Genomic DNA, 14,987 nt, shown 5'->3' with positions numbered 1-14,987 from the left:
AAGGCGCGGTACCACTGAGCTACTTCTAGGCGACGCTGTGAGCGCGCGTCACGTGGCAGCGTGGCCATGGACGACTGCTTGGTAATCTACCCGCTTCATCATGTAGACTATTGCGCCCAAAGTTTGCCAAGTACACAAGATCAATCTGCAGCCTTCTTCCTATGTAGCGCTATTGAACGATTCCGTCTAAATACCTAACGTTAAGTTCATTCTGTACCTCAATCCGTCGGACATAAACAATCGCTCTGCTGATTTTCTCGTCGATTCCCTGAGGTTGGTCGATCAAGGATAACACCCTAACATGGGTGCCTACTTGTATGACCCTACTCTGCGAACATTTGGCATGAAGTCCCGCAGGCAATATAATTCGATTCATTATTGAGCTTACTCCTGAAATCTCGTAGTTTGGGGCGAATTTCAATGGATTTGAAATCACACGTGTATTTTCTACTAGTACACACGTGGCAATTCCTACCTACAGTATTGTTAGCACCTTTTGCCCGTCCTCTATTTCTGTCTCAGTAACTCTTGCACTTCTCGTGTACCACCCATTCTCCACCAATCGTAAGCAAAACAAATGACTTGTGCTCCGCTTAAGTCTGCTTAAGACAACGCCTCGGCTTACTGGCCCTGAGTTAACATTCATAATATTTCTTTCTTCTACTCTTTGTTTCCACGCTTGCCCTCTTGCCTTTCTGCCTCGTTACTGGCCCCATGCCAGTTTATCTAACCATATTAACAATACTCAGGAAACAAATCTGAGCGAGTTCTATGGTTCGGATCATTTCGCCTCACTGTATATGGCGAGCTAGACCAGAGTATTCCCCCAACTTTTCTGGCGCACGCAGAATGCTGTGGAGGTCGTGAGTAAAACTTTGTCAATTAGAAAATTCCAATCATGCGCCGCCAGGAGTACTGTACTGTTTGTGTTAACAGGAAGAAAAATAACATTTGTAGGTCAAGCTGGACGTGTTACTTTGTTCATTAATTCCCTGAGAGCAACAATTCCAGTGTTGCTTACGTAATCATTCTACATGTTCTTAGTATGTCATAGGGCTACTGGTTCAGGGAATTATGCTACGTACTGCGAAGGGTAACTTATAAGGGCTCGTTTACGTGTACCTCTACCAAATCCATTGCGTTTCCATATGTTTGCAGTTCAAGGGGAATGCCACCCAGGTGGACAATATTTTCATACAAATGATTGGGCAATGTGATGCTTTCACCCATAAGCTCCCCGACCGCAAGTCGAAAACTTGAACATTTGTCGACCAGTGGAAATGGATTTATCAGTCGTGGTTGTGATTGGTCAAGTGGATTCTCCAGAATTTCGTGTGTGATAGAGGCGGCTGGCTGGCTATAGAAAGGGCCCATCTAACTTACATGTACGATGCCACTATATTCATTCACTTTTCATTTTCCCTGTTCCAGTCACAATAACATGCACAAGCCTGTCGCTGCCTTGGATTTACAAGAACGCGTGTCATACGTGAGCGCTACAAAATCCCACAAAGTCAACGGCGATTACGTCGACGGCAAAACCCCAAACGACCTCGAAGACGGCGCGTTGCGCGAAGGGGGGGCCCCCGTGTACACGAGCCCAGAAGTGCTGGCGTTGTTGGCGCAGTACTTTGCCGTGGGGTTGATGTACGGATCGCTGCCGAGTGTACCGTACTCGGTGTTGGTGCAGTACTTTCACTTGCAAGGCACGCAGTTCACGTCGGCCAAGGCGTTGATCGGGCTCGGGTGGTCGCTCAAAGTGTTTGTGGGCATGCTCTCGGACGTGTGCCCGATTCTGGGCTTCCGTCGCAAGTCGTACATGATTCTCGGCTGGCTCTTGTGCGCCGCGTGTCTGTTGGTGCTGGGGGTGATCGACCACGGCGACCCGTACGACGGCGCCCGCGACGGGGGCAAGCTCAACCCAGAGAATGTCGCCGCCAACGCCCGCGGCACCACCGTGGGCTTGTTGTGTGCGCTGGCGACGATCGCGTACATTTTGGCGGACGTGCCGGCCGACGCCATGGTGGTCGAGTACGCCCAGCGCGAGCCGGAACACGTCCGCGGTCGCATGCAAACACTCATCTATGGTGTCCGCACGGTAGCGTCGACCATCACGACGGCGCTCATGGGGTTCTGCCTCAACTCGGAGCGATTCCACAGTACGTTTTCGTGGGATATGGGGCTGAACGCGTTCTTTCTCGTGTTGGCCGTACCGACGTTCGTGGTGGCCCTCATCACGTACTTCTTCATCAACGACCGAAAGACGACCGACGCTGTGGTGTGGGCCGAGTACAAGGCGCAGTTCTGGGGCCTCGTGCAAAAGAGATGTGTGTGGCAGCTCATGATTTTCAACTTTGCGTTCAACTTGTTTGCAGGGTACATCACGACGACCGCGGCTCCATATGTGGCGCAGACGTGGGCTGGGGTGGAGAACTTGAACAGTTCAATCATGGGGATCGTTGGCAGCTTGATCTTTGCTGGCATGCTGGCAGTTATGGGCAAATGGGGCACCATGTGGAATTGGCGACGGTGGCTCGTCGTGACGACGTTGGCTGCCAACGCCATCGACGCCGTCGTGCAGTACTTGACCATCTACGATATTGTGCGCGACCAGTGGTTCTACCTGGGCGTGCCGCTGGCCGAGCAAATCCCCGCGGGCATTCAGTTCATCATCACAACGTTTGCCATTGTCGAAATTGCGGACGTCGGCAACGAAGGCATCATCTATGGCCTCCTCACCACGTGCTCGAACATGCCCAACGTGTTTGGCGCCATGATCACCAACATCTACTGCGACCAGTTCCGCGTCTCGGATGACGACATCGCCCGCGACGACGACGACGCCAAGCACCAAGTCGCGTACACGTACTTGGTGTATTATGGCACGACAGTGTTTGCGTGCTGCTGGGTGCTGCTGTTCCCAACCCAGAAGAAGATGCTCCAAGAATGGAAGCGTGACGGTGAAAAGTACCCCGTCGTCGGCGCCTCCGCGTTGATCATCGGGTTCGGAATCATGGTAATGTCCATCACGTCCAACGTGATGACTATGTTTGTCTCGACCAAGTGCCTGCGCTTTGCCGGTGGCCACGGCTGCGACTAGAGCATGATATACCGTTCAGTTGGTCGGTATGTGGAGGGAAACACCGTAACGTGATTTGTAGTGTGTGTAGTAGTTGAATGGTTTTGAAATCAACGAGAGTGGCCAAATATACTGCTGTTTGTAAAGCTGACAACTTGATGAATAGCAAGAGGCGTAATATCCTGTCGGTTGAGATTGGCTCGTGTCAGTTGTGTGTGTGTAAAACTACTTTCGCAGTGTGCATTCTTAGACCAACTTGAACTGTGTGAAGCTCTTGCTTGGCTAGTTAGAGAAATCGTAGAGAAACTTCGATTACCGTGCGCATTGTGCTTGTGACGCAATTCCAAGGTTGTTTGGTAGTTAAAGTGTATATTACGTCCAGCTCGACAACCAGTGCATAAACGAACGCAAGCGTGATGAAGCACACCTCAAATTCGAATTTATTTTCCCCTTCCTTCCCCATTTTCCTGTACCCTCCAACCCCCTGCAGGCAGGCATTCATACTTAATACTAAGTTAACATTATACTAACGTTAGTAACGTTATGCGAAGTTGATGGCCACTGCAAAGTGTTGCAAAGGAGCACTATTACAGTAACGTTAATAGTATTTGTTTGGTCAGCGTTTATGAATGAGTTTACTATTTCAAATACTACAGCATAGTTAAGTCCGCTAGCTGCCAACGCAGCTATTAATAGTAGTACATACTAGTATAGTAGGTGATGGAAAAACGTTCAATAAATCCTCAAAACCGTTTAAGCACATTTTCTTCTGTAACCCCACGACTTCGTCCTACCCCCGCGTGCACATACAGTACTTCGAAGTATACTGCTAAATCCCCGGGTGTAAGTTGAGGTGGTCAGAGTACAAAAGATATGTCTCATCTACCGAGAGTTTATTAGTTTGTACGGTTTTCAGTCTTGGCTAAACGGTACATTCAGATTTATTAACGTTTTTCGGGTTAGTAGGTAGTGCTCGAACTCCGATACTGAGTACTAGTAGTACTACTAACAGTTAAGAAGTACTGATAACGTTAGGTACAAAGTTATTGTGCTTTTCATGTAGTTTGCTGTTGTTTAACTGCGTTAAACAACCAGACGTTTAAAATAATATAAGCCCGATTGAAGATAAAACAACGCTAAACATAAGTTCTGCATTTCAGCAGAATAAAACAACCCTTACTTTATTTCAGCTGCTAACTAATCGAGTTGGAGCACCAGGCCAACTTACGCCGTACAACAACCAGTTCATCACGATGCATACCGTATTAGGCTGTGAAATGGGAGTACTATACATCGTGTTGTCGTAGCCCTTGCCTTCCACGTACAGTGCTCAGGTTAGACCAGATCAAGAATTGTAGGTATGGCATAGCTTTGAATCATTGGACAGAGCGACGACTACATGTACTGTAGCCTAACTATATCCCTAACGTTATATACATTACTCGGAGTAGGTAATGTTAGTACTGTAGTGATCACGGATGGGAGGTCATGTATGTGGCCATAGCTCCTTCAGTTTCATTGCGTCAAGCACCTTGACATGTTGACGTAAAGCAAGTTGTTTGCCAGAATGAAAACGGCAAACAACTTGTTTTACGAAAGTTCCAGTAAAACCACCTTCAACCAACCAATCATCGCATTAGATGAAGTAACTTTAAACAACGCACCCAACCGTTATTCAAGTTACTTTAGACATTATTTAAGCCTGAGAAATTTTTAAACAATGAATTTAACCCTGGAATTGCCAAAAAAGGTGCAAAGCACAATATTAATAGTTTCATTTATTAATAATAGTTGTAGGTTCATTCACATTCAATCATCGAAACGTCATGGAGTGGTCAGTTGACGACACGGACGAGGGTGGTGTGCTGCATGTCATCGTTACCACGAGCCTTACCTTGCACACCCTGCGTGACGCTATGGCCATCGCAGCAGCGATCCCTCGCCGCCATTCTGTCACGCGGTTGCACGTATCCCATCCACACACGACGCTGTCCATGCAGTTGTTGGACGCGGTCGTCCGAGAGCTCGGCCGAGTGTTTAGTCATTGCGCATGCCTTGAGTGGAGTCTGATCGGCGCCAAGAACGTTCCTTCGCTTGCGTGGCTGGCGGCATTGTGGCGCGACGTGTGGTGTCTGGCGCCATCGACGCCTCGTCAAATTCGATTGCATCTCGACAGTCACCACGTCACACATGACGTAGCCAGTCTAGACCTCCTTCAACCACACCTGGATGGGCTATACATACGAGCCAAAGCTACCATGCCTACATGTAGGCGATACTATCTTCTTGTCCATCTTGTATAAGTCGGCTATCACTATTAGTGGTGCCACAATTGGGGTCGTTGACCATGTTGACGGAATTATGCCTGGCCAAGACGTTTTCATCGTGGAATCGACATGTCTTGGCTTCGTTTCTCACCAAGTTGGCTCCATATCCTCGCAGCCGAAAACAGCATACATATCTTCCATATCTCACCACGCTGTCACTCACGAACAACATGTTCAACGCAGACGATGTCGTTGGTCTTGTCACCGCCTTGCGGTACGTTACAGCAGCAGCAACGAGTGAATGAAAAATGAATTAAAATGAATGAATAGCCAGCCTTGTTATTGTCTTTCTTTGACCCCAAATTTGGTTGCCTTTTGTGCTGATTCTTTGCCAAATCTATCGATTGATCGATTGTTTGTACTAACCTTTGTATGTAAAAATCGTCGTCCAATTTCACACGAATTTAATTCATTCGATGTTGAGTTGGTCGAGAGAGTGGATGATTTGATTGGCTACTTGATTCTTGATCTGGCTTTTGATTGGTCGATCGATTTTTGGTGCTGCTCATTCGATTGTGAATCGACTTGACGATAGTATTTCTTTGATTTGTGCTACGTGGTATTGGAGATTCGGTATGAATTTCCGGAATCAAGCGAATCGAGCACGAAACTCTCCCATTGGTCAATCTGAAATTACTTGTCGCTGATTGGCTACAATCCAATTTCGAGTTTCTACTGGAAAGGGCAAAGTGGATATTGGCCAATCACATGTCTCGGCTCTATTTGTGCTCGATTGAACGAACCATGCAAAATTGGGAAATTTGAAGAAAATCGACTATAGCCGACTCATATATCAAACATCTTTCTGTCCAAGCTCCAAAGATATTCGACCCACTACTACTAGTACTTGCCACCCAATGGATTGGATTGAATTGCGACTTTTTTTAAAAATATTTTCATCCTTGTTATTATAATTACTTTGCCTTGGTGTTTTAGATACCACGACACCCTTCGGCACTTGTCCCTTGCCTATTCACTTCCTCATATGACGGCGAAGACTGGTCAATGGATCTCGGCTGGGTTACTGCATTCCCCTTATTCAAATTTACAATCGCTCAATCTATCTGGGCTATCGATTCACCAAGATGCAGCACATGCCATGATTGGTTGCCACGACCTATCTGACGTGGCACCACCTCCTCCAAACATTGGTACGTTGCTAAAGTGTACATTGACACTAAAACTAACGTGGATTTTAGCACATGGTGTTCCCCACAGCCCCGTTCCACGAGGCTTGTACGCTATACCAGCCACGATCTTATTGCAGCACCATGGCAACTGGCAAATCTCGTCGCATTCTTCAAGTACTTATAACGTCGAAGTTGTGTGCTCTACTGCCCTGGACGTGGCAGTAGTGGTACCAGGCGGCGGCATCGTCTGGCTCGATCGATACAAGTTCCCCATGCAACAATTATGCCCTGATGTGAAGCAGCAGGCCCACAAGGACAAACATATGCGTGAGTTGGTGCTGGACGACTTGACCAGTGCAAATGTGGTTGTGCCCCTGTTGACGAGTTTTCCGAACGTACGATCGCTTCAAAGGTTGCGGCTGCGACGATATGGCCTCACCACGGACGAACTACGAGAGGTACTGTACTACTAGTACGTGGTTGAGATCATAGGATATATGTATATATATTATATACATGTATGTATTGTGCTTTTCACCTAAAATTGGACATTCGACGCACCCTATTTAAGCTTGTACTGTACAAGTAAAACGATACCATGAATTTCGTCTATATTATCGGGTTTTGCCCAATCCAGAGGGACGGAACTGTATCAGCACTTTGGATTGGCAGAAAAAGTCACCAGAACGTGATTTGATTGGCTCAGGTGGTTCTTTAATTCATTCTCGTAAGATTTATTCACACGACCTCTATCATATATTGGATATGTTTTTTTAAGACCTTGGTCGGTTTGCCTTGATAATAATCTCAAGTAGCATCCGACAGTGGATTCCACCAGTAGTAGTACGTTGTTTAGACAAGTGTTCGTAATTTCGCCAACTTACTCCTGTATATAGTGCGATTGACAGTGTGTACCTGGTATGGGTGTATGTAGGTGCTACGTTGCTGCCCTTTGTTGGTAGCCCTCGACTTGCAAGCTTGCCAGCTCTCGGACGTGTCGCCACTCATTGAAGCGTGGAGAAGCCCCCCATATCCGAGTGTATTACAACGACTAAATGTGGCCAAGAATGTGCTGGGCTTAGTGGGGGCCACCGCGATCTTTCAATCGTTGGCCGAATGTCCTCATCTCCAAGTACTGGACATCTCGCACAACTGTATCGGAAGCAGCGCATTGGATACCTTGCACGACGCCCTGCAGGTTATACCTATCTCTCTTTGTTGATATGAATATTGTCAAATCCGTTCCAAAACACTTGGACTTTCGAGAAAGAATCGAATGATTTTGCCAAAATGAAAAAGTCTTAGCCAATCAAAGTGCATTCAACCAATCATCGATTAGTACATATCACTTGGCCCAATACAGTTTGGCTTAGTGAAGAAGAATATGTTCATGTTCAATATTGTGGAAACCGTCCACATTGCACAAGCTTAAATTTGTGTATGACCCAAATAAAAATTCTCGAATCATACCGGCCTATATTTTAGTGAAATAATCCTCGAATCATACCTGCCAAGCAAACTATATTTCAGCGAAATGGACAATATATATGTTGGAAACATTCATACGTGTGGCCTACTACATACTATTTTCTTAATATAACACTATTGAACTGACTTGAAAACCCAGGACAACCACACCCTCCAGACAATCACGATAGATGCGACGCCCGAGGGGGATGCCTTGTCCAAGGACCATCACGGCACGCCGTTGCATGTACTGCCCCTGTCGGTGGAGGTTCAGCAGGCTTGCTTCCACGCTCTCTATCGAAAGCTCGAGCACCAGCACATGCTGGACCCGTCGGTCGTGCGCTCGATCTTTCAATTCGCGGCCCCCACCGTCTATCGCAGAGTTCGCCAAGTGCCATGATGCACTGTATCGCAGCCCAGCCAATATTATCGGGTAAAAATGTGTTGGTACGGGGAATTGAGGAGCATATGGTCCAAAGTAGTGCTCGAAAATTGTTCAAAACACAGTAGCCTACTCCTCTCCCTGTCACTTCGACAAGGGCTATACTGTATAAAAGGATAATATTAATTGTGAAGGAACTTATGTGTTGGTACAGCTGAGAGGCTTACTTACAATACAATAATTTACAATACTTGCATAATCCAATATACTGTATAAATTGAATAAGTTATGCCGTTTAGGGAGAACAGTAATTTGGTGGTCTCTATCAAAGTAGTACGCTCGGAAAGTCTCTCTATTGTCCGAAGTTGCTCGAAAAGGCGAAGCGTGCTCGATAATAATGCGCATCCGCAGCTTGTACATGTTGGTGTGGACGTAGCGGCAATAGTCGGCTTTGATATGGAGTAAATGTGCGTACAGTAAATGTAAATTCCGCCCAGGTGTTTGACTTGAATAATGTATGACAGATTTGACCACCGAAATTCTCATAACCTCTCAATAGTAATATTTATAAAGTCTACTACAAGGTATTCAATTTAGAAGTCATTGTAATTACTTATATAGTATGAGATTATATGGGTTGTCAAAGAATTCAAATATTAAATGATAATGGTATTATTTACCTGAGTACGTAATTTTATCCAATCACCTTCGTTTGATGATTGTGATTGGCTGTTAACTGTGCGGAAATTACATGGTGGGATGAATCACCCCTTCACCGCCGCTGGCGATTCACTTCGGTGGCACTGAAAGGGAATGGCCAGTGGCTGATTGTCCTGCGCGTTGCTGGCGGCTAACATGCACGCCATCAGGCCACTTGCTCGACGATGGAGCAAGTTGTTACCGTAGTTGATTTGTTAAGTGGGAACTTCTACGACATGTCAAATGATGGATTCAACACATTACCTCTTTTTCTGGATATTTAAAATATATGGCAAATATAGTATTACAAAGGTAATTCAATTTAAAAGTCAAATTGTATACATAGGCTCAATTCCACTATATATATGGCATTCTGTTTAGCAGTGGAACACTTCTTACAGAGATGTTTAATGCATACAAACTTCATGTTATATAAATGGAATTCTACTGAAACGTTTAAGTTCTGTCCCAATTCAAATGTTTCAAAAACTTTCACAGGTCATTTCGTCAGCTAGTTCCCGAGTAATTCCCTGATAGACGGTAGTGTTACTCTTTCAAATAAACCAATACTTTAATGCTAACGTTATTCCCGGGTTAACCTCTCGGGCGGTAAAGTTACATCTCAGTGATGAGCAATCTTATTTACTAGATGTACTTATAGTTAACCCCGATTAGTGAGTATTGTTTTGTGCTCATACTTATTTGGCTATGGTGTAAAAAGAACTGGACTGTAAAAATGGACACCATGCTATGAGGGAATTATTCGTTGGTCAAACAAGTTCTGCCATAAATAATATTTATTAAGTATAACAGGTAGTTCATAATCAGAAATATTTGATTATGGAGGAACTAAAAGTTCCCACTTAAGAAATCAACTACGGTAACGTTACATAGGAAAATTACAGTATTGAAAAATTCGTCGACAAGCGATGCAACGATGGGTCCTGCATAAACTAATACTTCCTCTGTTCCAGATAAAAGTTGTGGAAGAATTCTCAGAACCTCAACTCACAGTCAGTCAAAAATAACCCAAATTCATTCTACTATAGGCTTTTCATGTAGGGATTTCACACAGGAATACGTACTACGTAGTAGCTATTTTGGGATTTTTTTTATTGTACATCCAAACTTAAAATTACACGACCAGACAAGCAACTTTTCAAAACTACGCCACTCGCTCAATATTGCTCCGATTTCGCTGAAATTAGTGGCAATCGATAGCTTAGATATCGTAGATATACTTATCACCTCACCGAATACAACAGTTAGTTTTGATGAACGCGTTATGCATGTTTCAAAACGGTTCCTCTCACGACCAAGCAGCGATCTTGTTGAATTTGGGATTCGACCGATCCAACCCGGTTGCAAGATCAATTGATGAAAGCTGCTTAGTGCAGAAGATACATCATTTAATGACTTGCCAAATCTGTGCAGTAGCCAAAGCATTTGTTGACTTGACTCACGAGTTTTGTCTAAAACTCTCAAACCCAACGAAGAGTGTGCACAACCTCAGGTGGCACTAAAAGTATGAGATTAATCACTAGGAACGCGATGAGGAGTCGTGTGTTGCTATTGATGCTAACTGTATTGTACAAAACCGTATCAGCTCGACGAGGATTGCCAAATTGAAGGCAACTTCCATGTACTATGAGTCGATTCTGGTGAACTATATCATGTTGCCCTTCGTCGTATTTTTGTAATACTAGTATTGAATAAAAATACACCAATCATATGCTTTTTGTTACCAAAATAATACAAACTCTCATATAAATTATCCATCAAAATCATCCACAACTTACAGTATATCCGACCTTGCGGTAATGTCTTAAAAATGATAATCCAAACTCAATTAACCGACCTTGCGGCAAACACAGCCTCATCACATACACGAGTGATGTGTTACGAGACTTTAAAAGTACACAAGCTGGGCGGAAATTGCATGCTGTAAACACTTTATGTTCACCATAACGTTAATACTCCGGTTCAGTGATATCGTCCTAGTCTCTGCGTTTGCATCTAGGAGGAGCTCCGAAGAGCTCATGTCAAAGCTTCCCAACATCATTATGTGGCTCCAGGATGTCATTGGAGCTCTAAATACAGAGAAATATTCCGTCATATGTACATGCGTTTCATTGTAGTATGTACTTTTGTAACGACCTGTGGGTATACTCCTGGCGAGATGAAATTACTCGACATTGTGATGACAAGTTGTCAGGTTCATTTTCCTTTTGGCTTTGTAATAAGCTGCTTACACGAGATGGACATCCCCGACACCGACCCGACACTCGTGGCGGTGTTGCCAGACACCAGTACCCCTATGGCAATGGAGTTGCCGCAGTACATAGTCGACTTCCAAGTTAAGATATCCACTCCGCTCTCCAAGATGGAGTGGCGCGAGTTCGCACTCACGGGCTCCATGCTAGACGTGTACAATCTCGACAAGAAGAAGACCCACTCGTTCCGAGCGTCGGAAGTAACTATCGCCGACATGTCGTCGGAGGGGTTGTACAGCCTGGACGTGAACGGCCAGCGCCAGCTTGTCTTGCGCGTGTCATCGCAGTCCCGTCTGACCAAGTTCCAGCACGTGCTTCGGCTAGCTGCGACAACGTCCCAGTGGACACCTCCAGTTGCGGACGTGTTGACATCTCTCTTAAGCGTGGCCACAGACATCGTCGAAGCTCACGCCAGGTCCCCAACCAAGGAGGTAAACGTGTCCACAGTGTCCATCGACCACGTGCAGGCGCATCTCGCCGACATGCACGCCATGTACCAACTGCAGGCCACTTGCTCGACCATGGAGCAAGTATACGCCCATTTACTCGATATCGAAGCCGACTATTGCCGCAACGTCCACACCAACAACTTTGCGCACACCGTGTACAAGCTGCACCCGGTGCAGTACGCCCGCCATGTCACAGAGCAGCTGTCCAATGAATCGCCCCCGTCCGCTCGCCCGTCCATCAAAGCGTTGCTCGCCACGTGTCCACACAGTCGCTGCGGCCAACCACTCACCCTCCATGACATGTACAACCTGCACGTCCTCGACGAAGCCATCGTGTGTGCGCGCTGCACCAACACCATGTCCATACAAGCATTCCAGATCGCAGCGTTCATTGCCGAAGCCCCCCAGTTTCACATCCGCCGCGATATTCGCAATAATCCACAGAACCTACTCGTGGTGACCCCAGGGATGCCCCAGAGCGGCCGCGTGCAGACGTTTCTGGCCGAGCTCGTGCGCCGGATCTCGGCCGTCATGTCCACGGCGGTGGCCGACGCGCTCGCGTCGCTGCATGCTGAGGTGGCGGCGCAAGTGGAGCGCCACTTCGGGACGGCGTTCGGGTCGTTCCACGTCGATCTGGTGCTTGCGATGGTGCGGCAGCTGGACTTTGTCAACAAGTTGTGTCCACACATGGAGTACTGGACGACTCCGGTGGTGATTCAAGCGTCCATGACTCGATACCACAAGTACCTGCACATCTTGGCCCTGTATCGCATACAACAGCGCAAAAAACTAGCCAAGAAACACAAACCGAAACAACCACATACTCGAAAACTAATCACTGGCCTCGTGGCGACGTCCGACATTGACTTGATCATGCAAGCTCATCAATGTTATGACGCCTGCAACTACCACAAGATGGTGACTCGCCATGACAACAAGGATCATCTACATAATGAAGAAGACGATCTGTCAGCGGTCGTCGGTCCAGGGATCTACGAGGACCTTGATGACGTGGACAAACAATATGCCGACACATTTCTCCTCTGGACTAGTACATTCAACGAACCGTACTCGTCGTTTGCCCCCAGCTATGCAGCGTGGAGTTCGGGGAAGCTGTTTCCCCATTTCGCCAAGACCAAGTGGCGCAGGATGTGTCGCGTGCCGTCGTACGACTGCCGCTTTGTGGGCGTGGACGAAGCGTTCGCGGTGGAAGCTCTGCCATTCGCGACGGTCGTGCCGGACGAGATGGCCGTGGCAGCATCCAAAACGCCGGTGCCGGACGCCGTCGCCGTCTACTTGGCGGTGATCGGGACCCCGGGCATGGATACCCGCGTGCGCCTGGCGTACTCGCGGCACCAGTTTCTCCTGGGAAACACTAAATCCGCTGCGATGAGGTACATGACATCGCGCAGTGGCTTTGAAGAGGCCAAATTTGGAACTATGGGGGGATCGATGGGGATATTTGGATGTGACGCTGGCATGAGCATGATGACTGCCCCGCCCATGGGGTGATTGAATAGATCATAGACATCCATTTGAACGACGGCCTACTCGGTTAGTTGGTCAAGTTGCTAACTCCTACTTAACGTTAGTACATTTACTGTGATTTTCATGAATACCGTATCATCGACAAGTCTGAAAGTGCCAGCGGCGAACACGAACGAGAGTTGTGTATTCTTGAGCCAAGGCAGGGGTGTATACATGTCACCAGTTGTACCTTTCCTGTAACGTGCACCAAATATGCTTGCTAAACACGTTTGCAATAAGGAACTTCCTTCACGAGCATCGTTGCAACTTGACGCATCGTCTCAAACAGTTAACTCGACCACTCCTGTCGACGGCTGCGGTGCCGGTCGCGTTCCATTTCAATAATGTTCCTTCCACAATCTACCCGGACATCGTCGACTCGTTCAAGATCATGCACATGTGGAGAGCAGTGTCATTCCCCGTTATCCCTGGAGCCGCCATCACATGTGTGCCACACGTGAGTCTAGGTCCGATTGCTGGGGCCAGGGTAGTTCAATGCCAGCTTTGGGCGAAGCTCCTTGTCGTATCGCGTGGGGCTCCCTGACTTTCCATTTGCGGAACAAAACAATAGCAACATGTTGACCTTTTACTGCTCGTGACATTGCTGTTTTCCATCCAAGGGCTGCAGGTATTACATGGCGGCGCCGAGTTGGGTGCATCCAAAGCAGTAGCTGCTGACATGCCCCCCCCCCACTGACCACTTCGAGCCCCGCTTCGCCCTACTCCACCAGCCATGCAATCCCTCGACACAATGTCGTTTGGGGGGATCGTGGTTTGGTTAGGGATGGTACAGTCTGTAATGGTGGCGCGGCTGATACCAGATGCATTGTCGAAGCTTCTTTCCAACGTGAGTATCGGAGGCGTGCTTTTGACTGCGCCGGAGGTCACGACGCCTGACGCCAGAGTGATGCATCTGCGAAGGTACGACCGTATGGTTTGTATAGATTCTTAGATTGGAGTAGCGGTTGACTAGTGTACTGTACAGAGCCTCGCCCCATGAAAAATGTCAAATGGCACGGCCGACTTAAGTTACAAGAAAACAGCAAGTCCGTCTGGGGTATATAACGCAGTGAACCATGGGTTTGTTAGGTTGTGATGGCAGCATAAACATGATGACAGCACCTCATATAGGATGTCCGTCGAACGATGGCCACTCATGGCGCGAAAGTGAGTACTTCTACTAAGTATTTACTACTGTACTATTAAGAGCACATACCTAGTATATATTTCGCGGAGTTGCTCTTGGTTGACATTCTATTAGTATTAATAGTACTGGAGTACAACGTAACGTTAGTATTAATTGTACTTGTATTTTTTTGTTTACTGTTAAGGGTAAAGTTGAAAAAAGCTGGACAAACTTCATCATTGAGACGTGTACCGTAATGTTAGTAAAAACAAAAATATCGAGTTTCTATTGGCTAAAAGTCAGTCAAATAGGGGCAGTGTCAAGAATTGATGCATTACCTTACAGTTAGTTACTTTAATCTTTGTGAAGGACATTGACAATTAACGTGGGACGGAGGGAGTACACATACATTAGGGATTCCGGAGTATACATTATGGGCATAAGCAGTAGTATACTTTAGGGGGACAAGCTCCCCCCGACATAATGAATACTAAGTTACTACAGTAGTTCCACTACTCGCATAATTTA

At 46.7% G+C, this 14,987-nt stretch overlaps 3 protein-coding genes across 4 annotated transcripts; all 3 read left to right on the top strand.

Moving 5' to 3' along the window:
* Positions 1–1,424: 1,424 nt before the first annotated feature.
* Positions 1,425–3,700, top strand: H257_12698 (hypothetical protein). Its single transcript, XM_009839993.1, has 2 exons — positions 1,425–3,569; positions 3,616–3,700. The coding sequence occupies exon 1, from the start codon at positions 1,442–1,444 to the stop codon at positions 3,098–3,100; it is 1,659 nt and encodes a 552-aa protein (XP_009838295.1). The 5' UTR covers positions 1,425–1,441; the 3' UTR covers positions 3,101–3,569; positions 3,616–3,700.
* A 1,176-nt stretch (positions 3,701–4,876) lies between these two features.
* On the top strand, positions 4,877–8,582 carry H257_12697. Of its 2 annotated transcripts, XM_009839992.1 has the most exons (6): positions 4,877–5,347; positions 5,401–5,620; positions 6,343–6,557; positions 6,606–6,994; positions 7,471–7,734; positions 8,164–8,582. In XM_009839992.1, the coding sequence occupies exons 1-6, from the start codon at positions 4,906–4,908 to the stop codon at positions 8,401–8,403; spliced, it is 1,770 nt and encodes a 589-aa protein (XP_009838294.1). In that variant the 5' UTR covers positions 4,877–4,905; the 3' UTR covers positions 8,404–8,582. The 2 variants fall into 2 exon arrangements, with proteins under 2 accessions (XP_009838294.1, XP_009838293.1); XM_009839991.1 differs by having other exon boundaries at positions 5,347–5,620.
* A 2,734-nt stretch (positions 8,583–11,316) lies between these two features.
* Positions 11,317–13,419, top strand: H257_12696 (hypothetical protein). The gene has a single exon (XM_009839990.1). The coding sequence runs from the start codon at positions 11,342–11,344 to the stop codon at positions 13,316–13,318; it is 1,977 nt and encodes a 658-aa protein (XP_009838292.1). The 5' UTR covers positions 11,317–11,341; the 3' UTR covers positions 13,319–13,419.
* Positions 13,420–14,987: the final 1,568 nt, after the last annotated feature.

This window comes from Aphanomyces astaci (assembly GCF_000520075.1).
Source record: "Aphanomyces astaci strain APO3 unplaced genomic scaffold supercont1.42, whole genome shotgun sequence".
NCBI lineage: Eukaryota > Oomycota > Saprolegniomycetes > Saprolegniales > Verrucalvaceae > Aphanomyces > Aphanomyces astaci.
The sequence above is the reverse complement of the archived record's forward strand: the minus strand, read 5'-3'. Positions and strand labels throughout refer to the sequence as shown.

Bases quoted from the DNA above. Each gene is read 5' to 3' on its own strand.
- H257_12698 (XM_009839993.1), top strand. From the start codon at position 1,442: ATGCACAAGCCTGTCGCTGCCTTGGATTTACAAGAACGCGTGTCATAC.
- H257_12697 (XM_009839992.1), top strand. From the start codon at position 4,906: ATGGAGTGGTCAGTTGACGACACGGACGAGGGTGGTGTGCTGCATGTC. The intron at 6,995-7,470 runs GTACTGTACTAC...GGGTGTATGTAG, and splicing joins CCACGGACGAACTACGAGAG to GTGCTACGTTGCTGCCCTTT. The intron at 7,735-8,163 runs GTTATACCTATC...TTGAAAACCCAG, and splicing joins CCTTGCACGACGCCCTGCAG to GACAACCACACCCTCCAGAC.
- H257_12696 (XM_009839990.1), top strand. From the start codon at position 11,342: ATGGACATCCCCGACACCGACCCGACACTCGTGGCGGTGTTGCCAGAC.